The sequence below is a fragment of the Miniopterus schreibersii genome (assembly GCF_964146895.1).
Source record: "Miniopterus schreibersii genome assembly, chromosome: 12".
Lineage (NCBI taxonomy): Eukaryota > Metazoa > Chordata > Mammalia > Chiroptera > Miniopteridae > Miniopterus > Miniopterus schreibersii.
In genome coordinates, this window is record NC_138112.1 from 29,317,945 (window position 1) to 29,342,766 (window position 24,822).

Below are 24,822 nucleotides of genomic sequence, written 5' to 3' on the forward strand. Positions count from 1 at the left end.
CTGGACACAACAAAGTATAGACTCACTAGTTAGGAGAAATGACTTAAAGTGAAATGCAAGGAGCAAAATGAATGAAAAGAAAAAACAATAACCACACACACCAAAAACCTAAATAGAACATCCAGAAATGTGAAAAGATTTAAAAAAAAATTCTAGCACACATATATGAAATTAGAATCCCAAGAGGGGAGGGGGAGGGAGGAATGGGGAAGAAGGAAAGAGAGAGGGAGAGATCGATCAGGCAGGATAAATATTTGAAGAGATAATGGCTGAGGTTTCATCTGCAATTTCTGTTCATCAATTAAACAATATAATCTCTTACAGTCTTTTTTCTTGGATGTTACCTTCATATCTTTAATTAATATAGTTTAAATATGTTTATTTTGCAGTTGTAAATACTTTTACCAATATGAGATATAATTCACATACCATACAATTCACCCTTTAAAACTGTATAATTCAATGCTTTTTATTATATGCCTAGAGTTGTGTATTCAACACAATAATACATTTCAGAAACTTTTCATTTTTCAAAGAGAAACACACCTTAGTCATCACCCCATATATTAGTTTTTTTCCAGAGAATTGTGTTTTGTGGCTATTGTGAGAACTGGTAAGTCTGAAATGTTCAGATTTAGCCACAGGCTGAAAATTCCAGAAGGTATTTGTAAAATCCAGAGTAGATGTTGCAGTATTGAGTCTGAAGGCAGTCTGGATGTGGAATTCCTTCCTCTTTGAGGGATCTCAATCTTTTAAGGCCTTTGATTGGAATGAGGCCCACCCACATTATAGTTAGTAGTCAGCTCTACTCAAAGTCTGCTGATTTAAATGTTATTCACATCTAAAAATACCTTCACAGAAACATCCCCACTGGTGTTTGACCCGGTAACTGGACACTATAGTCACTGGTGCAGGGTGACTGATTATGAACACCTCACACTGTACCAACATGTTCCCCTCTCCCCATGAACATCCAGATCCTGAGCTCTGCTGTCCCAGATCTCTGCCAGGAGATGAGATCTTCAAAGTTTTAGGGCATCAAGAGAAAGATGGGCTGGCTCCAAGGTCACACATAGACACACAACTAAGGCTCAAGAGAGGGAGGAGACATATGCTGGCAATGGGACAGACATGGAGAGGGCACAGAGAGACAGACAGAAAATGAAATACCCAGAGACAGGGAGAAGGTGTGTTTGAGGAGCATGAGAAACTGTGATCTTTCAACAGTTTCTTCAGTTCCCCAGAAATAGAGAAACATGGGTGTGTGGCCAATGTGAAATGGGACACATGTGATAGGAGTGGGATTGGCAGGAGAAAAATGAGGTGGCTGTTTTTTTACTCCCCAATTCAATAGTATAAAAATCAAGAATTATTAATCTTACACATTTCAGTATGGGCCGAATCTCAGTCTCAGAGTTTCCTCCCGTAACTTCAGGGAAACATGAAGTCAAAAGGGAAAGAATATATTACCTTGTATAAAAGTCTCCAAGAAGGGTGCAGGGCCCAGCCTTTCACTTACTTATAAGCCAATAAGTTAGCCTGTTACTGTTTCCTGGATGCTAACAAGAAACAAAACTGCTGGGTCAGAGACAATGCACTTTATTACTCATGGCAAAGTAGTAACCGCAGGCTGGTGTTCATTTGCATCCATCTGCCATGTCCCTTGGTACCAAGGAGGGTGAATCCAAGAGGCCTTAATGGATTTCAGCTTATGCAGATGTTGCACTATGATAGATGGAAAACTGAATTTGGGGGATTTACTTCTTCCCCCTCCCAAAAGAGATTTTATTGCCTTGGGTCCACAGTTGGTATTTCACAGTATCTCTTGGTCCCAGGGCTCCTGGGTGGGGCTGTTCCCAGGGAGGGCCTCCTTGCAGGGGTGGGGGTGTCCTGTGCGGTACTTGGTGGGGGAGAGGCAGCACTGTGGAGGGGGCAGTGTCTGGCTTTGCCTCAGCCACGCAACTCCTGGCTCCTGGCCGAAGTGAAAGACTGGCTGCTCTGGTTGACACCTGAGTGTGGTCCATCTGCCGAGACCTGGAGGAGTTGTCACACTTGGTGGTGCCCTGCCTGGTGTCATAGATGTACTGCCGGGTCCTGGGAGCTGTCATACTGTCGGGTTGGCACTCTTGGTGGTGGCCATTTGCAAGCTGATTGTTGAGTGGTCCATGGGTGGCAGGATACGGTTTTGGGGTGGTAGACATAGGCTTTCTTATGCCATATGTCGGCATGCCCGACTGGTTGGCACACTTGTTGGTGTCCTTCTGGAGCACAGTGACGCACTGGCCCGCCTTCATGGTGGCATCATCTAAGTTCTGGTCCTGCTTTTCCAAGCACGTGATGTTGATGCCTCATCACACTGCTGCCCCTTTGTCTTGGCCGGGGCGGCCCCTGTCGTGTAGACTCTGGCGGCGGCGGGGTCTGGGTCTGCAGGGCAGAGGGCGGCATCACAGGCAGTGGTGGCTGGAGCGGTGCGATGGCAAGGGACGCCCCGGGATGTCCTGTTTTTATAATATGAGGAAACAAGTTTATTCTTTGTCCAGAAAAGAAATTATTTCATTTCTCAAGGTTGTCCCTGGAAACTCAACCTTGAGAAATCATCCAAGTAAAGAGAATTCCGGGCATTGCATCCTTGGCATACTTAGCAAGAGTGTGCAGGGCAGAGCTGGGACTGGGGTGGGCAAGTGAAGCACCTGGACCCAAAGTTCAGGGAGGCATTTACTCTCAGGGTCAGGCAAGAACAGGGGCAGCATTTTTATAAAGAGGAGAGTTAGTGCCTCTCTAAATTTTGTGTCTTGGGCACCTCGTTTACATCACCTTAGTCATGGAACAAGTGCGGGGACACTCAGGGCCCATGACAGACTGCCTCTCATAGCCCAGGTCTCTAAGGGCAGGATGACCTTGAACAGGGTCATAGAAGTCAAAAGAAAATTTTCATCTGTGGAAAGAGAGTAATAGACATACTTCCAGCTACAATGAAGTAACTGGGAGTAGATGTGCCCTCCTGGAATAAACAATAATAAAATCAGACATAATAAATTTAAAAAACAACTGTTTCAGACATTAAATAACAGCCAGCACAGGGTTGTGGTCCTGCAGCAAAGAGAAACAATACAATTTTCCAACCTACTGTGTTGAGACTATTTCTAGATTGCAGAGCAGAGAGGAGAACCCCATGGGCAGATCTGCCTTATGAAGATGCAGAGACAGAGATCAGAGTTCAGAGAGGCTGAGGTGGTTAGAACTTGGGGGGCAGAATATCAGAGAAAAATAAGTGAGGCAAAAAGAGAGCTCCAGAAATCTACACAGGGATTCTCTTGAACTGGCTGCTGAATATACAAGATCAGGCAAAGTACTGATGGGAGCCGTAAGCTGGACCATTCCTAGAGCTCACACAGAACTGAAAGACATTAGAGTAGAGATACCTTGTTTTTTAGTAGAGAGCCCAGAAAGATTCTGATGAAAATAGGACTAAACTAGTTTTACCAATAAAGGCTACTCTAGACTTGCTCTGTGTCCAGTGGAAACAATCTTAGAAAAAGAAAAGAAAGAGGAAAATAAAACTTCTCTGACAAACAAAAGCAAGAGAATTTGTTAACAGCAGAAGCACATAACAGGAAGGGTTAAAAAGTTTCTTCAGGTAGATGGGCAATGATATCAGATGGAAATATGGATCTAGACAAAGTAATAAAGAGTGCTGGAAATGGCAGTGTGAGTACATTTTAAAAGGCTATTTTTTCTTATTTATAAATGTCTTTAAAAGATAATTGGCTGTTAAAAGGAAAACGTAATATATATAACATATAGATGTAAAATGTATGACAAAAATAGGGCAAAGAACAGGGGAATGAAAGCATTTCATTGTAACATACTTATGCTGGTCATAAAGTATCATAATATTGGTTCAGGGTCGAAAGGGACAAGTTAGAGATGCATATTGTAAACCCCAGAACAATCACTAAAGAAATGAAACAAAAAAGTAGAGTGAGTAGGTCAATATTAAAGATGAGATAATAAAAATACATAATTAAACCAAAAGAAGGCAAGCAAAAAAGAAAACAAGAAATAAATAACTAATTGTCAATAAATAGCACAATGGTAAATTTAACTCTCACCATGTCAATGGCCTAAACCTGTGCTGTCCAATACAGTAGCTACTAGCCATATGTGGCCATTGAGTATCTGAAATATGCTTAGGGCAATGAGGTACTAAATTTTAAATATTTATTTGTTTTTAATTAATTTAAATTTAAAAATGGATACTCCATTTCTTCAAAAAAATTAAAAATAGAACTGCCTTTTGACCCAACAATCCCACTTCTGGGAATATATCTGAAGAAACCCGATACATTAATTTGAAAGAATATATGCACCCCTATGTTCATTGCAGCATTATTTACAATAGCTAAGATCTGGAAACAGCCCAAGTGCCCATCAGTAGATGAGTGGATAAAAAAGCTGTGGGACATTTACCCAAGGAATACTACTTGGCTGTAAAAGAAGGAACTGTACGTTTTGTGATAACATGAATGGACCTGGAGATTATTATGCTAAGAGAAATAAGCCAGTTAGGGAAGGACAAATACCGTATGATCTCATTTATATGTGGAATCTAATGAACAAAATAAATTCATATGCAAAATAGAAACAGAGGCATGGATACATGGAACACACAGCTGTCAGAGGGGAGGGGCTTTGGGGGGCTGGATGAAAAAACATGATGTGACTAAGCAAAAAAAAAAAAAATATATATATATATATATCACACAAAGACATAGACAACAGTGTGATGATAGCCACAGGGAAAGGGGAGAAGGGGTAGGGAGTAGGTGGAGGTGGGCAAAGCTGGGGAAATTGGACAGAAAGACACATTGCTTGGGGTCATGAGCACATGATGCAGTTTGCAGATGTTTTGCTGAGTTGTACTCTTGAAACCTGTATGGTTTTGAGAACCAATGTCACCCAAGTAGATTCAATAATATACATATATATATTCACACATATATATAAAATAAAAATGGATACTCCAATTATGGAAATCTTTCAAGTATTTTAAGTAAGCTTAGAACAACTTGGGTATGTGAATGTACTTTTTCAACTATAAGTTTTATGAAATCTAAATACAAGTCAATTATTTCTGAAAAATACTTAGTGTCTAAATTGAGATGAGCTGTAAGTATAAATGCATATTAAATTTTGAATATGATACAAAAATGAATGATGTAAATTAACTTGTTAATCAATTTTGAAATAATATTTTTGATATATTGTACAAAAATACATTGTTAACATTAATTTTCAATGTTAATTTATTTTCAAATGTAGATACCATGTAGTTTAAAATTACATATGTGCCTTATACATATATTTGAAATATGTTTTTATTGATTTCAGAGAGAGGAAGAGAGAGGGGGAGAGAGATAAAAACATCAATGATGAGTCTTTGATCAGCTGCCTCCTGCATGCCGTCTGCTGGGGATCGAGCCAGTAACCCAGGCATGTACCCGGACCTGGAATAGAACCTACATCTCCTGGATCATAGGTCAATGCTCAACTGCTGAGCCACACCAGCTGGGCAGAATAAAAATTCTTTATAAGTGCACTTAATACATTTACTAAGATTGACCATATGCTGGGCAAGGAAACAAGTCTCAATAGACTTAAAAGGATTAAAATAATAGAAAGTCATGTTCTTTGACCACAATGGAATTAAACTAGAAATATCTGGAACATTCCCAAACATCTGGGCATTAAATAACACATTCATAAATAATCCATGGATCAAAGAAGAAATAACAAGTAAAATTAGAAAATGTTTGAACTGTATAATAAAAATATAATACATTACATTTTATGAGGTACAGCTAAAGCAGTCTCCAGAGGAAATTTTATTTTTACATTTTATTCACCTTATTTTGAATTGGGTTCAAAGATTTTTAAATGATAAACTAAAATACAAACAGTACATTTTATTAACTTTATTTTGAATTGAGTTTGAAGATTTTTTAATGATAGAATTTTAAAAGATAGTTTTGGATATTGGAGAGAAAAATTGGTCAACTACTGTGGAATAATTTATTTATTCACAAACTCATCTAAAATGGAAGGTTCTGATAGCTCCAATGTTAAAGTTCTTTTTTGACCTTCAGTATTATTTTATATTAGTTTCAGGTGTATAGCATAGTGGTTAGACATTTATATAACTTGCAAAGTGATCACCCTGAAAGATCTAGTACCCATCTGACACCATATGTAGTTATTACAATATTATTGACTATATTCCCTATGCTGTACTTTACATTCCTATGACTATTTTGTAACTACCAATTTGTACTTCTTAATCCCTTCACTTTTTCATCCATCCATTCAACCCCCTTCCCATCTGGCAACCATCAGTTTGTGCACAATGTCTATGAGTCTGCTTCTGTTTTGCTTGTTCATTTCATTTATTTTGTTCTTTAGATTCCACATATAAGTGAAATCATATGGTATTTGTAATTCTCTGTGTGACTTATTTCACTTAGCATAATACCGTTCTAGAGAGAAAGTAACAGTATTAAATGTTTAAATATTTATATTAGGAAAGTAGAAATGTAAAAAACCAATCATTTAAGAAGCTTCTACCTCAAGAAACTAGCAACAGAGGAGCAATTTAAACACAAAGGAGAAAGGATATAATTAAATTAAGAACAAACGTCAATGAAAGACTATTTGCAAACAGTGAAAAGTTCAATGAAATCAAAAGATAGTTCTTTGATACGATTAAAAGATTGATAAATTTATAGGTGCACTGATCAAGGAAGAAAGATAAAACACACAAAATTCCCGTGTCAGGAGTGAGAGGACATTACTACAGATCTTCAGACATTAGAAGAGTAATAAGGAAATGTTTTAGACAACTCTATGCCAAATTAAGAAGTTCAGAATACAGAGTTTATTGAGTCAATTTAAGATAGAGCAAGAAGTCAAGGGAAAGAGATGGTTTAGACGAACACTCTAGGAGAGTTTGCAAGCACACTATGCACACCCTGCACTGAGCAGTGGTCACATGTCTTGCTTTTCTCTGCCTCATAACCCTCTTTGCTGATTGTGTGGTTTTAAAGACTAAAGTGATCTTGAACAGGGGGGCTCAGTAATGTGTTATACTTGCAACACATTGGAAGTATACCCAGCATAGTTGTAACTCTTTGTTGGTCTAATGAGCAGCTATAAATTTTACTTGTATTTCTTGGGCAAAAGATGAATGATGTCGAAATGAGTATTACCCATGGTGGTCAATTTAAGGCCTCACACATGAGTGCTTCTATGCCTCGGGCATAGTCAGTGCACCACGAATATTCAGTCCTTCTATCACCTTTCCGTCCTGTTCTCTCTTCCTCCTCTTTCTCCCACAACATTAATAATAATAACAACAATAATAATAGCCTCTCATTGAAGGCCTTCGTGTTGGTGTAAGGCAGGGATACTTCATGTAAATTATTTCTGTAATCCACACAGGAGTTCTAGAAATAAAGTATTATTTTCCATATGTTACAGTTGAGGTATTAGAGTCTCACTGGTGTGACTTGCTCTGAGCAGAGCCTTTGCTGACTTTGATCTTGTTCCTAAGCAGAAAGGTGAAGGACAGATACCTCTGAGAATGTACATTTATATCTTGGGAAAAAAAATGGCTTTACCTGTTTTTGTGCCAGTTTTTGATCCTCTTTCTGTTTAAATAAAGTCCAACGAGTATGAGAAGAATCAGCATTATCAGAAATGTTACCAAAGCTGTAACTGCTATGATGACTGTCACACTGACGGGCTCAGCAACTGAAATACAGATGTCCCCCAATCAGTTTCATGAAGAGAGTGTCCCACATTCACGTCTTGCTCAGTGGATCCCGAATCATAATCCCTCTAACAGTATTCAGTTGCGGATCCTCCCTCTACCTCCATTTCCTCTCAAATTATGGTTAATTAATAAGTTCCAGCCTCCATTCAAACACTATCTTACTCAGCTTACTTGTTCAGAAAGTAGATTTAAGCAAATAAATTCATTTCTTCCACGGAAGAGCAGCAATGTAACAGTGTGTAACAGAATTGAGAGTCTTGACAAAAGAGTAGTCAGGGAGGTGACCCATGGAGATTAGATGAGACTGAAGCTGGTACCTGGGAGGCATGAAAGAATCAAGGGGCCTGAGGTCTCTATGAGGCTGAAGAGCCTGTGTAAAAAGAGATAAAGTATAAAGTTGAAAGAATTGAAAGTTGTCTCAAAAAGCAAGACATTGGGGTTTAACGTTTTATAACCAAAACATGTTCACTTTTGGATCAGGCCCAAGGTCTGACAGTGGCCGGGGTGATGGAAGTGCGGTGGGTCTCTGCACTTTCCCTACTCCTGGGACACTCGGTGCCTTTTCTTTGCCATTCCTACTGGACAACTTCTCCTCTCTCTTCAGCCATCAGGTGCAATGTTATCTCAAAGAAGCCTTTGTTGAGAAAAAGGGCCTAAAATACAGAAATAAGGCAAAAACAGATTCTATGTCTTTTTACTATCATGCTAAAATATTATCTATAAATTTATCTAAGGATCATCTGATATAGGGAAAGAAAACTTTATTGTAGTGTCATTGACCTTTAGAACATTAACTTAGCAGCCTCATCTTAGGATGGAATTTTTCTCTGATTCTGAACCAGCCTTGTTGTCCACTTTCTCACTTAAGAGTTAAGTAAGATTATGGCACCCGGTCTCTATGTATTTTTATGAGAATTACATTTTTGACATTTTGAAAACTGCCCTTTGACTTTTTCTCTTTCTCTTTCTAAAATCTTTCTCTCCTTTGTGTTTTCATGGCATCCTGGGCTTACTCCATACATTGTATTATATCTGAATTTTATTCATTCAAAGAAAATGTACTGAGTTCCTGTCAGGCACCACCTGCAGTGACAGGTGTTAGTGAAACTGCTGAACAAGGCAGGCATGGTCTAGCCTTCAAAGGTTTTTCTTTTGCACAGTCTTTTCCTCCTGCTAAATGACTGTATCATAAGTATAGACTATGTCTTAGCCATGATGACATTCTCAGTGTTAAGCATTGTGCTGGCCCACAAAAGTTGCTCAATAAATATTTGTTGGATAAATGTGTGTATGAATGTGTAATGGTGGAAATGTGGCATCATGGAGCTGAGATGCTAGTGTGTTAGAGGATAAGTAGTAGTTACCCAGGTGGAGAATGGAGAGAATAATTGTACCACAGAAATGGGGTACAATGCTCTGGAGACACACTGAGTTATGCAGCCATATTCAATTGGAAATCTAAGTGTTTGAGTTTAAGTCAGATGTGGGGCAATTCTAGGTGAAGACAAGTCCAGAAACAGCCACAAAAGCAGGTGGAGAAAAGTGGAATCAAAGTGAAAACCTATGTGATTTGCTCTCTCTGTAGCTCCCGAACTTGAAGCCAGCTAATGTCCCTTTCTCTGAAATTAGTTGTGGGTTAGAGACTGAGAACTTGAATTTGATGAGTTTAGTGCTCAGCTCCGGCTCGTTTGGATGGACAAATTGCCTTAGAGAAGCCTTATTCCGTGTTTACATGTCAGTTTCCTCTGACTTTCTCTTTGGAATGGATGCAGATATTGTATTGAGAGAGACACATTATTGTCATTGCACTTTCATTTTAGCCTCATTTAATAGCTATGGTTGCTACATGAAAGGCCCTCCTTTGTACAGCTGAGGCTTTGATGGGTCTGGACAGGCAAATTTTGAGGTAGGAGTAAAAGAAGGTTGAATTTTCCTTTATAATGAAATGAAATAATTCAATGTGTGTGTGTGTGTGTGTGTGTGTGTGTGTGTGTGTGTGTAATGGGAGCTGTAAGACAGTTCAGAATGGAAGGGATGAAGCAATAAAGGGAGAGTGTGGATAGAGAAGAGGAAGACTGGAGCAGGATTGTGGTGTGACCCCACTGCGTCACACTCTCAAATTTTAAATAAATGATACAGTGATACCTCGGTTTTTCGAACGTCTACATTGACGAACATTTAGGTTTATGAATGCCGTAAACCCAAAGTAAATGCTTCAGTTTTCAAACACACCTCGGAAGTCACACATGCCACACAGCTTCAGCTGAGGGCAGGATCCTGAGGCCCACCTGTTGGCTGTGAACCCCTCGGTTTTCCAACATTTCAGAACGCGACCGGTCTTCCAGAATGGATTCCATTAGAAAACCGAGGTACCACTGTACTAAGAAGAAAGTCAGAATGGCATGTTCCAGTCAGAGGCAGCAACAAATGAAAAGGCCAGATGTAAGAAAAATCTTGGTGCCTTTGAGGACCTGGTCAACGCCAGTGTGGCCAGGGCTCAGTGAGAGAGAGGGAGATAAACAAGGGTGAAGTTTGCTAGCTAGAGAGAGGGGAAATTACATGGGTCTTCACTTTGTCTTCACTTTTCTCCACTTGCTATCATGGCCATTTCTGGACTTGTCATCACCTAGAATCGCCCCACCTCTGACACAAATTCAAACTTTTAGATTTCCACTATGACTGTGGCTACACAAGTCAGTTACTCTTCTCTTCTTGGAAATAAAATACCAGCAATAAAAGAGAACCAAATAAAGAAACTAAAAACACCAGACTTTAAAGCAGGTGCAAAGGTTGCTAAAAGCAGCTATGGCCCGGCCGGGAGTGGCTCAGCGGTTGAGTGTTGACCTAGGCTCCGCGATCAGGGTTCAATTCCTGATCAGGGCACATTCCCGGGTTGCAAGCTTGATCAATGACTCTCATCATTGATGTTTCTGTCTCTCTCTCTCTCCCTCTCCTTGCCTCTCTTTGAGATCAATAAAGATATATTTAAAAAAAAATAAATAAATAAAAGCAGCTATGATCACAGAGACACCACGTGGGAGAAAAATGAAGAGAGGTGTGGAGAAAGGTGAGAAGACCATGTGATAGCAAGTGTCAGAAAGTACTGGCAAAAATGTCCTTACTGCAGAGATGGGCCTACATAGCAGATCAAAAGCTACATGCTTATTTGTAACAAATGGTGCAGGAACCGAGGTTGGCATCCTAGATATTTTTGTTTAGAAAGAAGCAGGGGGCATGGGATTGCAGATCTTCACACACAGGAGCCATATTTGTAGGAAGAAGCCTGTCTCTGTGGCAGCAGTTGGACTGTGAGAATCAGCTACACTAGAAGATACACTAGCCTCCCAGCCTCACAAGAAATTTGTGGAAATAGCTGGCCCAGGAAAATCCAGTGGATGTAATAATGAGTAAGACGATAGGCTGGCATAGCAGCAGCACACAGATGATACATGGAAAAATGAGGAAAAAGTTAATCAAGACTCACTGGAAAAATGCTGCCAGAGAAGAGATAAATATTCTAGCCCAATATTTAGCCATGAATTTTAAAAATATTGATGAATAGTAGCCTCTGTGAAGAAATACCACAAAGCAGAAATACAAACATCCAAGAAAATAGTGGCATGACAACAGGGCCTGGCAAGAAATCAGGAATGAGGTAGAATATACAGTATACGCAGCAAGATATAATGAAATTTGAACTGCATGTCAATAGGAAGTTGATTTTGTTTAGGCTCATAGTATTTTTGCAACAGGTCAAAAGGCTGAGGAGAAATGTTGTAAAATGAGAATCAGGAGAGATTGGCCTAGTGGAGGACCAGTAAGGAGAAAGTCTGTGTTTTTTGTGGAAGAGTGCTAAGGTTTGAATGTGTCCCCTCAAAATTCATATGTTGAAATCCAAATGCCCAATGTGAGATCTTAAGCTCACGAATGGGATTAGTGTCCTTATAAAAGAGACTACCCCTTATCCCCCTCAAGCTCCCTAGCTCCTTCTAGCATGTGAGGACATGAGGAGAGTTTGAGTGTCTCAACCTGAAAGAGGACCTTTACCAGTATCAACTGTGCTGACACCCTGATCTTGAACTTCTAGCTTTCAGAACTGTGAGAAATAAATTTTTGTTATTTATAAGCCATCTAGTCTGTGGTATGTTTTTACACCAGCTTGAATGGCCTAAGACAAGAAGGTCCAATTCCATGGAAAGGTTAAGTAGGTGGAGACTGGAACGTTTGTCAGGAAAGGATGGGAGAAGGTAGGAAAAAAGGAGGAAAGCTGGGTCCCGGCAGCAAGACTGGTGTGGGTGTGATGAAGAGACTGAACCAAGCCTATGTGCTTAGAGCTGCCACCACCATGGAGTGTGAGCATCAAACCCATTTTGTGGGCATGGTGAGGGGAGAGAGAACACTGACCTGCTGTGGACAAACGTTCTTCCTTTTTCTGATTCAGGACTGGGTTCCAGACAGAACATGTCAGATTCTTCTGAGAAGGTTCTCTGAGGAGCAGTGACGTTGTTACATGGAACAAGCCACCTTTGTCCTGGGTATGAGTCTCAGACTCAGCTGGAATTTCTGCTCCCTCAGAGTCCATCCACTGGACCTTCGGCTGAGGGAACCAGCCCTCTGATATGCACACTACTTGCATTTGTTTGGACTTAGTGACTTCCACATGGAACTGAGGATGTGAGCCAAGAACTGGGAAGTGGAAGAGACAGAAGTCAGATCCTAAGCTCATTTTCCTACACACATATCCCTCCCCTGCTTCAGGAGAGTTTTTGCTGCTGACTAGACCTCTGTGCAGAACAGGAAACTGAGGCTCTGAAGAAGTCCTGACAACAAAAGATGGGGACCTAGCCTCTTAGGAGAGAGAGGTGCAAAGCAATCCAACACCAATGGCCCTGCCTATTTCTTGACACCCACTATGAGTCTCTTCATTATCTTTTATTCAGCCCCAAGCAGTGCTCTATGGAGTAATAGGGTGAGTAGAGTAATGGCCATCACCCTTTCTCCTGTGACTTCTTCATATTTCTCAGGAAAATTGCATCAGAGGAAGGAGCCCATCCCAGAATAAACTCACCCCCGTAGGGTGTTAAGGGGATAAATGTGGGCCATTACCTGCCACTTTGAGCTCAATCATTGTATCACTGTAGAAGGAGCCATACCGGAACCCACAGCGATACTGCCCATTGTCAGAGGGTCGGACATTGAGGATTCTCAGGACCACCATCCCTTTATACATGGCATTTTTCATAAGCTCTGTCCTCCCAGAATACTCCTCCATGGCTTCATAAGGCCTGTCCCTCCCATCCTCATACAGGTGCACCACCTGGGAGGGTAGGGATCGAATCCAGCTTATTTTCATATTTTTAATACTTTGACGAGGCAAGAGGAAACAGGGAAGCTCAGCTTCACCCCCCAGCAGGGCCACCACCGGTTCATGGGGCCCCTGGACTTGGAATGCTCCTGAAAAGAGAGCAGAGGTAGAGTCAGGGTGGGCTGGGGGCAGGATTTTGGCAGATGAAGGGGGATTGATTACACACATGATTGGCTATTTCCATGCTAACATATCCTGGGAACAAAGTGTGAAAACAGTTGCTGGATCTTGGGGGGAGGGGGTCTCTTTTCTGACCTTAACATTCACCCAGAGCTAGGAGGAAGTAGGAGATGTTGGACATAGGAAGTCTAGGCCTGGCTAAGGTGAGCCAAACAAAGACTTAGGGCACAAATTTTGAGGACACACTCACTTTCAGGGTACAGGTGCATAGTAAGCAAGATCCTGAGAGCAAGAAGCTCTTGAATATTTGGGCCCTGGGCTCCTCATTTAACTCACCCGGAGGAGAGGGACCTGAGGAATGTGACTGCAGGACATGGGGAATAGACATGCTAGCTCCTGCAGGTCAGGTCCTGAGGAGGGAGGGATCACACAGGAACTCTGATGGCTCTGGATGGATAGTTGGATAACCGTGTTGAGAAAGAATGTGGACCAGCTCAGTGGTAAAGATGTTTGAGAATCATGAATAATATTTACCATGAGCATGAGATGAGAAAATGGGAGCATATAAGCTAGTTTTTGCCACTCATATTCTAGATTATTTTGAAGCTCTCAGAACTTATGCTTCTTTATTACCATCAGGGCTCTATTATTTTCTCTCAATCTTTGCCCCACAGAATGCATATTTGCACTCAGGTGTACACACACACACACACACACACACACACACACACACACACACACCCCAGCAGGCCTGGACCAGGAGATACCAGTAAAAATGCCTAGTACACTGCCTGGTACTTAGTAAGTGGAATAAAGTTAACTTCTTAACTTTCCCCAGGGTCTCATAGCATTTGTATTTTTGTCAAACTTTCCCTTCCAGCTTCCTCCCTTTTCCTTTCCTTCCCCTTACACATCAGAGAATCAGAGCCTCACAACGATTCCTACCTGCAGCCAACATGAGCGTCTGGAGGCAGAGGTAAAGTGAGATGAAGCTGCCATGATATATTGCAGAGACTCGCTGCCTCCTAGGGTGACTGAGGCAGGGCGATCCCAAGGCATTGTGCTGACGACTCATTGGAACATGAGGAAAACACTGTAATGAGGAGAGAGAGAAAAAGAGAACTCTGAGGCTTAAGTCTAGGGGCACAAAAGAAAGGAATGCAGGAATCTCACTCCTGAGCAGGTAAGGGGCACATGTCATCTATGGGGGTAAGGCGAGGGGCAGAGTAAGATTCTTGCTCCGTTTCTACAAGTTTTGAGACCCTTGATTTTTAGGAGTTTGTTGGGCACTCATGGTTCCAACTACCTTCTCCATGCTGATGGCTCATTCCCAAATGTTCATCTTCTGTACATAATGTCTGGTGATCCAGGGACAGGACCTTGCTTCTACAGGGACCAGGAGCTTAATGGCCCTCTGCCTTGGGCCGAAAGAAAAAGCAGGTTGCTTCTAGCATTTGCCGCATCACTCCCTCCCCAGCCTGGCCAAGGCAGGCTTCTGATGTCCCCTTCTAGAACTTTTAAATTAGTAGTAGTAGTAAGAAAGGGGTTGTAACACATCTCAATAACCATGACAACTTGCAAATTCCTGTGAAGTTTGCTGCCCAAGCCTCGGGGCTCAGAGATCTTGCTGCTCAGAGAGTGTCTAAGAAGAGTTGGCCAAAAGAAAGGAGGGGAAGACATTCCAAAGGCCATGTTCTCTTTAGGTGGAGGGGAAATGAGCTTTATATGTCTGGGAATGGATCCTGAGCTGGTAGAGGGATGTGGTATTTAATTGCGCAAGTTCTTAAGGACCATGGAAGCAACTGCAGAGATGGAGCACAGGTTACTTCTCCATGGATTAGGCAGCACTTCTCAACATTTTTAATATCATGGCACAGAGAGAAAATGATTTTATTTGTTGGGCACACTGTAGTAAGCTGATAGGCAATATTGGCTTCATTGAAAAAAATGACATTTCTTTATATCGTGTAATTATAAAAAGAATAAAATATAATTTATTAAGAAATATGTTAAATAGAAATTTAGAAGGAAGATACCTACAAATCTTAAGTTTTTATAATTTTTTAATTTGCTTGAATAAATATAGACTTTGAAAGGAAAATTCTATATGAGTTTATTTGAACCAAACTGATGATGTATGCTGGGGAGCCAGATATCAGATACTCCCTAGAATAAGTTCTACAGCTTCTTTTATTCATTTGAAACTAAGGAGGGGAAGTAAGGAAGATTACATGGAGGTGGAAGAAAGCAAGGTGAGGATTGGATTACAGGTTAGTTACAAAGATTATATGCTTTCTTGAGAGTGGTATGGCTTATTTCAAAGGTGTGTTAGCCACATTAACACATTTTGAAAAATATTCATCATTTTGAATAAATATAGATTTTTTATTTCCAATTGTATACTTGAAATGACTGCAGATAATTATCAACGTGCAATTATGATTATTAATGATGATCTCTTCAATTTCTTCATAGGCACCATTGGTGAGATATTTCAGTTGCATAAGTAGGTAATAAAAATTTTAAAATCTTTTCATTCGCTTTCTCTTATTTTTTAAACATTTTTGTATTGATTTTTAGAGAGAGGAAGAGAGAGAAAGAAGAATCGATATGAGAGAGAAACACTGATCAGCTGCCTCCAGCAAGCCCTCCACCAGGGATCAAGCCCACAATCTGGGCATGTGCCCCGACCTGGAATCAAACAGGCACCCCCCAGTGCACAGGACAACACCCAACCAGAGGAACCACACCTGCAAGAGCACTGCCATTCTCTGAAACTGCATTTAAAGAAACTAAAAGCTCTGTTTCCTTCCTTCCTTCCTTCCTTCCTTCCTTCCTTCCTTCCTTCCTTCCTTCCTTCCTTCCTTCCTTCCTTCCTTCCTTCCTCTCTCTCTTTCCTCCCTCCCTCCCTCCCTCCCTCCCTCCCTCCCTCCCTCCCTCCCTCCCTTTCCCTTTCTTTCTTTCTTTTTTTTTTTTTTTTTTTACAAATGTAATGTGGAAATTCCTTGTAAAAGCTTGAATGGATTGAAAATCCAATTGAATTATTTTTCACCCAATGTTTCAAAATAAGGAGTTTTACTCTGCAGACTGCCTGCGATGTTAACATCATCACTTCGCAGTTACTGGGCACATATCAACTACAAGTTGACAAAAACTATCTGCTGTCAGTGAGGACAGTCTGGGTGCTGCTGCTCTGAGCTCCTGCAGGGGCCCCTGCCTGGCCTCTTTGTCCCTCCAGCCCACTCCTGGTGGGGCCGCAGTTGGGCTCCTTGAGCACCTGCATTTTGAACTGTTTCTGGTGCTCTCTGGGTCCTTTTCCTGAGGGGCAGCAGCATTTGGTGCAGTTGGCTGAAGGCTAAATCTAGGTAGTTGATCAGGCAGAGTGTGCAGTTGCTGCCACCGAACAGAGGTTGTCAGAAGTTGCTTTTCCCATTTGCTGCTCCTCTTGCAAAGCCATCTGAAGGACCCAACTGGTGGGAAAATAGGTATAAGATGTGTTTAAGGAGGAAACATGAAGTCCTACTAGTATCTGTACTGGTACATGGCATCTTCAACTAAGTGGGGGTCTGTTTCCAAATCTCTTGAAAGTGTAGGAGATGACAGGTTAGGGACAAAATTTTATGGCAACTGTGTCACTTGGGCAAGAGAAACTTCTCTGGTGCCCCACCCAGGACACAGCCGGCTCCCCACTAACGGCAGGGAGAGGACACTGGGGAAACCTAAGGCAGAGACCTAAGAAGCTGTTGAGACAACTGATAGAGGAACGTGGAGAGGATCTTAGCAAAGAGTTTGGTGCTATTAGTGCTAAGCTCTTCACATAGGTAACTCGACAAAAGCATCTTTATAAACATTTGTTGCAAAATTAAAAAGTCCGTGGCAATTTCTCCAATTGTGCCTTTGTACTTCTTCTACATTACATGCGTTATATTTATGGTTGAACCCAAAGGAAATGATGTTGAAAAAGGAAAGCAGGAACAAAGCGTTGTTCTTTAAAGTGTGTTAGCCGCAGGAGGAGCTGGCCATGACGTGGCAGTTTGGTTTTCTGCCAGGCAGCTCTCAAGCAGCAGAGCAAGCGGCCTTGGTTAGGGTCTCACTTCCTAAGGGCAGGGACTTGGAGTACTTTGCCAGCTGTCAATCACACTTTGCAGGATCAGTCTGATGTTCTTGGTAAATTCCTTCAGGATTTCCTCGGGTCCACCTTGGCTACTTCCTCAGGCTGCCCTGAGATCACCAGCTAGCGATTTCATTTCAGTCTCCCTCCACTCCTTTAGTATTTGTAACTTTTTTCTCAAAGTGAGAACACTGACTCTTGATCCTTAACATGTTTGTATATAATTAGATCAACCCTCCTGTATGAAGCCAATTTCTCACCCCTGTCTCTGCCCCTTCTCCTGCATGAATGCCCTCCCCATCCCTCTCCAGCACTATGCTGGGCATTCTCTCCATAGGGTTGCTTCTTTACCTTGTCTGGGCTCTGGCATGTTCTGCCCCTTTCCTCACTGTGCTCTGGCTCTGACGTTCATCTGAAAGCTCCCTCCACCCATGGACTTCCACCTCCCCCAGGTCAGGCTGCTCCATGGGTTGGTTTCCCTTCACTGCTTGGGCTCTGACCCCTTGCTGTGGGCCACCTCAGTTCCCCTTCGACACCCTGTCCCCACTGACTGCCAGCACAGGTAGGACTTTGCTCTGCTTTCCCCAAACACTTTAACACTGGGTTGTTCAGGAAGACAAGGGAAGAGCAAGAAATAGAAAGAGAAAAAAGGAATGGGAAAGGAGGGGATGGTTATCCTTTGCTTTTTAAAGTAAAAGAAAGACAACTTTGAGAGATGGAATGGGAAATAAGCCTCTCCAACAAACTTTAAGAAAGAGTCCATGTGGGGTCTGCGGGTATGAACATTTATCTTGTTAGCACTACTCCTACCTGAGTATCTTGTGCAGTCTTTTCACACCCTCAGGTGTATGTACACTCTATTTTGAAGACTGCTGATCTAGGCATCATAAGTTAGTAACAGAAAGCAAGCACCTAGAAAGAGACTTCCCACCTAGGATCCTGGCAAGCAGGCCCCCAAGATTTTTAATTACCATAATTATTTTGCCCTAACCTGTATAGTTCTACTCCCCTTTCCCTTTTTCTGTCTTCTAACATCCCACTTTCCTGTCAAGAAGCACACCTGTCTCCATCCACACCTCCTCTTCGCTGTAGAAGCTTTCACAGAACACTAACAGGGTCCTTGTTTCAAACTGCCTCTTCCTCCAGCTTGGGGACTGACTCCCTCCTCAGGCAGGGGCTCCAGACTTACCTTTGCCTCTGCAGTGTGACTGAGTCTTTCATGATCTGTGGTTACTCTGGTTGTAGATTTTTGTCTCAGGAGTTTGGGGCTGAGAGCTGGAGGTGGTCTGGGTTAGAGGAAGGTGTGTTCGGAGGTGCTGAAAGGAGAGGAACTTCGTGAGACTGAGATACATTCTCTGATGGACTTTGGACTTGGGCTGGGACTGTATGTGTGGCATATGTAGGGTGGAAACAAGTGCTAAGTTTCACAAAGCAATATTATGAGCATTTTTTCCCAACTCATTTGGAATATGATACTGATAATCAGACATTACCTTGGTAAATGTCCTAAACCTAAAGAGCAGGTAACTAGGAAAATTGTTTGCCTATAAATTAATGATTAACATCAGCAACTGAATCTGAAAGCTGTCTGGCAATCACACTAGTTACTTTGAACATGCTCCACATTCAGTTTCATACATTGCTTTCTTCTAAAACCTCCTACCTCACTCTGCTGGCCTTCTCAGCTGCCTCATTTTATTGACCAAAAGACACCATTAAATGGAAACCTTTCATCTCCTCTACATCAAATCTACATACACATACCCACTCCGCCCAAACAAAGCCCAACATCATCTGTCTGAAATTTCTCCTTTTCTGTTGTAAAGTAGAAAGTAGCTTTTTATCTCCATGTCCTAGGACTTGTTTTCATTTTGTGAACTCATAATTTGTGTATTGAATTCTGTTCTGCTTGAACTCTCTAGAGATGTTTCTATTTCCTACATGTTATGCTGACTGATACACTCAAGTCTCAGTTTTCTCATCTGTTAAATGGGTTTAGTAATAATGCCTAAAACGTCTGGGAAAGATGGGCCCTGTCTTGAGTCCCACATTTTAGAGGCCTCACATATCATAAATACACACAAAATGCATTTATTAAAGGAAATGCAAACAATACTATCACTTGGTAATCAATGCTCAGTACATGTGCCACCAAACATCCACTCTCATAATTAACACTATTCAGGCCCCAGGGAAACATTACCTCCATATTTTTGTCCTATATCCTTAGAACAAAACTGTATCTGAATGCAGTAAAAGTACGTGGTTTGTATTGTGGTGTTTTGGGGTTCTTTTGTGTGTGTGTGCCAATTTCAAATATAGTTTGACTTAAGACATTGGTTTTCCACTTACAATGCAGTGCATAGAAAGTGCAAGGTTGTTTCCTTTCCATCTACACATATTCCATATTCAAGTATCGAGGATGCCAGTTACTTACCATATCAGCTCACCCTTAGAAGTGCCATGGAATTTGCTACAAATCTGGGTCTCTCAATGTTTTTAAGGAACAAAAACAAAGTGTATGTTCAGGTTGCCTTGATCAACCTCTTCACTGGTGGGCCCAGAAGAGGAACCACCAGATGGAGGAGCTCCATCGCTAGGGAAGCCCCAGGTGTTCTTCCTGGCTCACCTCCTGCACTCTGGGACAGTTTGGGAATAATAGGGTTTCAGCCTTTCTCCAGCTCTTTCTGCTGCTGTTCAAATTCTTCCTTCTCTGCAGTCTGACTCTTATCAATCCATTTGATTATTTAATTACATTTCACAAGAATATTCTGTTTATCTTCACCATTGAGCTTAACTTGAAGTTTCTCATTTTTGGCAGTTGTTTTATGTTGATTGCAAAGAATTCAAGTGAATTTTTGGAAGATAGCTTGTCCCACTGTTTCTCACCTTCAGCTTTGTACTTCTCAGCTTCTTGGACCACGTGTTCCCTGCCTTCCTTGGTCAAATGGTCCTTGTGGTTAGTGATGGTAATCTTGTTCTCCTTCCTGTGCTCTTATCCACAGCAAAGACAATGAAGGTGACACTGGCATCAATATCAAGAGTGACTTCAATCTGAGGAACACCACAGAGTGCAGGTGGTATGCCTGTGGGTTCAAACCTGCCAAGTAGGTTGTTATCCTCGGTTATGGTGCACCTGTCTTCATAAACCTAAATGAGCACATGGGGCTGGTGGTCAGAGTAGGTAGTGAAGGTCTGCATCTGCCTGGTAGGATTGGTAGTGTTGAGCTTGATGAATATAGTCATGACTCTGCAGGCAGTTTCAATGCCAAGAGAAAAAGGAGTAATATCCAAGGCCATCAAATCTCCAATGTTTTCAGATTTGTCTCCAGATAGGATGGATGCCTGTAAGCAACAGCCTCGTCAGGGTTAATGCTCTTATCCAGTTCCTTTCCATTGAAGAAGTCCTGTAGAAGTTTCCAAATATCGAGAATACAAGTATGCCTACCCTCTAGGACAATATCATGGATCTGGGACTTGTCTAGCTTGGCATCCTGAAGGGCTTTCTGTATAGTGTCCAGTGTGCCACAGAATAAGTGAGCATTCAATTCTTCAAATTGTGCATGGGAAATGGAGGTATAGAAGTTGGTTCTTTCATAGAGTGGCTCAATCTTAATAGTTGCCTGGGTGTTAGAAGAGAAAGTACACTTAGCACATACAGAGGCCATGGACAGTCCTCTTGTTCTCACAGATATCCTTCTTATGCTTGCCCTTGAACTCTGCCATAAAATGGTTGACCATTTTGTCATCAAAGTTCTTTCCACCTAAGTGGCTGTGTCCAGCTGTAGCCTTAACCTCAAAGATAGGATTCCTCCTTCAATATTGAGGTTTGACAATCAAAAGTGCCATCTCCTCAGTCAGAGATCAGCTCATTTCTTTCAGCTCTAACTTTTTTGTTTAAGCTATAAGCAATAGCAACAGCTCTAAGCAATAATATAGTTTACTCCTTGATTATTCTAAGATCATTGAGACTGGCAATGATTCCAGTGACGAAGAGTCATTAAAGTAAGGTGATACTGTGACCACAGCATTGGTAACAGTCTTCCCAAGGTAGGCTTCTGTGATTCTATTCATCTTTGGCAAAACCACTGATGACAGCTTTTCTAGATACAAACTTTTTGTCTGTTCTTTGTGTTCTACTTGGACCTGCCTGCATCATTCATCATCATGTAGGGTGAATGTTCCATATCAGATTGGTGGTTCTTGTTTGGGAAGATTATTAATTATTGATTCAATTTCTTTACTAGATATAGGCCTATTTAGATGGCCTATTTCTTCTTGCATGAGTTCTGATAGATTGTATCTTTTAAGGAATTGATCCATTTTTATTTTGGTAATTAAATTTGTGGTCATAGAGTTGTTCATAGTCTTTCTTCATTATCCTTTTTAATATCCATGGGATCTGCAATGATGTCTCTTATTTCATTTCTGATTTTAATAATTCGTGTCCTCTCTCTTTTTTTCTTAGTTAACTTGGCTATAGGCTTACCAATTTTATTAATCTTTCCAAGGAATATGCTTTAAGTTTCATTGTATTTCTCTATTGATTTCCTGTTTTCAATTTCATTAATTTCTTGCTCCATTTTTCAAAAATTATATATTTTGATTGAATTTATTGGAGTTACATTGGTTAGTTAAATAAGTTTCAAGTATACAATTCTATAATATATCATCTATATATTGTATTGTGTGTTTACCACTTATAGTCTAGTCTCTTCCCATCATCATTTATTCCCCCTTTATTCTCATCTACCTGCCCCACTCCTCTTCCATCTGGTAATCACCATACTGATGTCTCTGTCTGTGAGATTTTAGTTTTGCTTAATCTCTTTACCTATTTCGCTTAGTTCCCCAAACTCTCAGCCCCTGAAAGCTGTCAGTCTGTTCTCTGTATCTATGAGTCTGTTTCTACTTTGTTTTGTTTATTTCGTTCATTAGATTCCATATCAATGAAATCATATGGTATTTGCCTTTCTCTGACTGGCTTATTTCACTTAGCGTAATACCCTCTAGGTTCATCAGTGCTGTCAGAAAGGTAAGATTTCCTTCTTTTTTATAGCTGAGTAGTATTCCATTGTGTAAATGTATCACAGCTTTTTTATCCACTCACCTACTGATGTATACTTGGGCTGCTTCCAAATCTTGGATATTGTAAATAACGCTGCAATAATCATAGGGGCGCATATTTTTCAAATGAGTGTTTTGATTTTCTTTGGATATATCTAATTTTTATTATTTATTTTCTTCTGTTTACTTTGGACTTAATTTCCTCTTTTTTTTTTTTCTAGTTTCCTAAGATAAAATCTTAGATGATTGATTTTAGATCTTTCTAGTTTGCCAATAAATGCATTCAATGCTATAAATTTCCTTCTATGCACTGTTTTTGCTGTATACTACAACTTTTGATAGATTGTGTTTTATTTTTCAGTTCAAAGTATTCTTTAAGGTTTCTTGAGATTTCTTCTTTGGCCCATATTTTATTTAAAAGTGCATTGTTTAATCTCCAAGTATTTGGGGATTTTCCAGCTATCTTTCTGTTATTGATTTTTAGTTTAATTCCATTAGGCCTGAGAGCAGACATTATATGATTTTTATTCTTTTAAATTTGTTAAGGTGCATTTTATGGCCCATAATATGGTCTATCTTGGTGGATGCTCCATGTAAGCTTGAGAAAAATATGCATTCTGCTATTGTTGGGTGAAGTAGTCTGTAGACGTTCATTATATCCAATTGATTGATGATGTCATTGAATTCAACTGTGTTCTTACTGATTTTCTGTCTGCTGCATCTGTCCATTACTGATAGAGGGATGTTGAACCCTCAAAGTATAATAGTGAATGTATTCTTTTCTCCTTGCAGTAGTACCAATTTTTAACTCATGTATTTTGACACTGTGTTGTTAGATGTATACACTTTAAGGACTGTTATGTCTTCTTAGAGAATTGACCCCTTTATTATTATGCAATGCCCCTATTTATCCCCGATAACATTTCTGTCAGTCTTCTCTGTGTGAAATTAACATAGCGACTCCCACTTTCTTTTGGTTAGTGTTAGCATAGTAAGGTGTTTTTTTCTTCTGGGTTCTTTCAGGAATTTTTGTTTATCTTTCATTTTTTGTAGTTTCAAAATGATAGGCCTAAGTGTAGTATTTTGTTATTGTCAGGTTTTTTTTTTTTTTGTGTGTGTGTGTGTGTTTGTTTTTGTTTTTGTTTTATCCTGCTTGGTGTTCTCTGCTCTTCCTGGATCTGTGATTTGATGCTGACATTAATTTGGGAGAAATTCTCAGACATTATCATTTCAAATATTTCTTCTGTTCCTTTCTCCCTTTCTTTCCTTCTGGTATTTCATTACACTTATGTTTATATCTTTTGTAATTGTCCTACAGGCATTTTTCCTTTCCTCAGAAAGATTACACACTGGTAGGGAAAAAGGCACATAAAATTTTAGTCAATAAAGCAAATGGAAGAATTAAGGAATTTTCTGAATCCTTTAGAAACATACTTTCCGCTGTACTTTGATTTTGATCACCATCACTTTCCCGGGGCTTTTCCTTTAGATAAGTTGTAATATATCAACATTCTCCTTCACTTACAGTCTGCCTCTGGTCTAAGCAGATCCAGAAAGTCCTCTTATCTCTCATCTTTACAGCTAAATGTCTTTTGAATAGGTTGTAATTGTCTGAGAAGAGATAACTCATGAGTAGAAGACTGCATTGGAATGGCTGATGCCATGTGTAAAAGTTGGCCTGGTCTAATATGTATTTCTTAATGAATATGTACCCCACTGCTAAATGTAATCAGGACCACACAATCCACAGAGGATGGCTTAGCCAATTTGGACTCTGGCAAATCTTTAATGAAAGGTGAACGAAACTTTGTTTGGTCTGATGAGGGTGTAGACTCTAATAACTATCAGGGCTCACACTGGGCAAAGTCCATCGCAGGAGTAGTCAGTCATAGGCCGCAGTTTTATTATTAACACAGAATTTCATGGCATGGAGAACCTGTGACTTATTTTGGTCAACTGTGACTCATTAGTGGTGGATGGACAAAAAATAAAATACTATTTAGTGGGTCACCATAGTTACTATTAAAAATGAATACACACACAGACTTATAGTTTTCAACTTCAGGATATTTTCAAGGTAGCTTTCAATTGCCTAACGCAGAGTCCTAAAAAAGTAAACAGATGGCTTAGATTTCAACATGAAAAATAAAGTATAATTCAGAAAGAGAACATAAAACTTCTTAGGAAGCCTTGCCTTTCCTATACATCTTTGCAACTGAAAATCTGTGTCTGGATTCCCGTGACCCTGAACAACGATGGTGGAAGTGGGCCTTCATTTATTTCACATTGCCTTTCAGACTTCTCTTCAAATTCTGAGATGAGCGACTTCAT

The 24,822-nt window shown here is 40.5% G+C and overlaps 1 protein-coding gene and 1 pseudogene across 3 annotated transcripts; both read right to left on the reverse strand.

Annotated features, from left to right (window-relative positions):
- Positions 1-460: 460 nt before the first annotated feature.
- On the reverse strand, positions 461-18,768 carry LOC308564712 (butyrophilin-like protein 10). Of its 2 annotated transcripts, XR_013999984.1 has the most exons (7): positions 18,614-18,768; positions 14,259-14,406; positions 12,935-13,282; positions 12,233-12,514; positions 8,146-8,198; positions 7,674-7,806; positions 1,585-2,498 (listed from the first exon to the last, which is right to left on the reverse strand). XR_013999984.1 is itself a non-coding variant. In XM_081153254.1 (6 exons), exons 2-6 carry the CDS (start codon positions 14,386-14,388, stop codon positions 2,306-2,308), a joined length of 1,086 nt encoding a protein of 361 aa, XP_081009380.1. In that variant the 5' UTR covers positions 14,389-14,406; positions 18,614-18,767; the 3' UTR covers positions 461-2,305. The 2 variants fall into 2 exon arrangements, 1 of the variants encoding a protein (XP_081009380.1); XM_081153254.1 differs by lacking the exon at positions 8,146-8,198 and having other exon boundaries at positions 461-2,498; positions 18,614-18,767.
- Positions 18,769-19,923: 1,155 nt separating this feature from the next.
- LOC308564997 (heat shock cognate 71 kDa protein pseudogene) lies at positions 19,924-24,822 on the reverse strand (annotated as a pseudogene). The gene is made up of 2 exons: positions 24,782-24,822; positions 19,924-21,574 (listed from the first exon to the last, which is right to left on the reverse strand). The product of its transcript is annotated as a heat shock cognate 71 kDa protein pseudogene (transcript).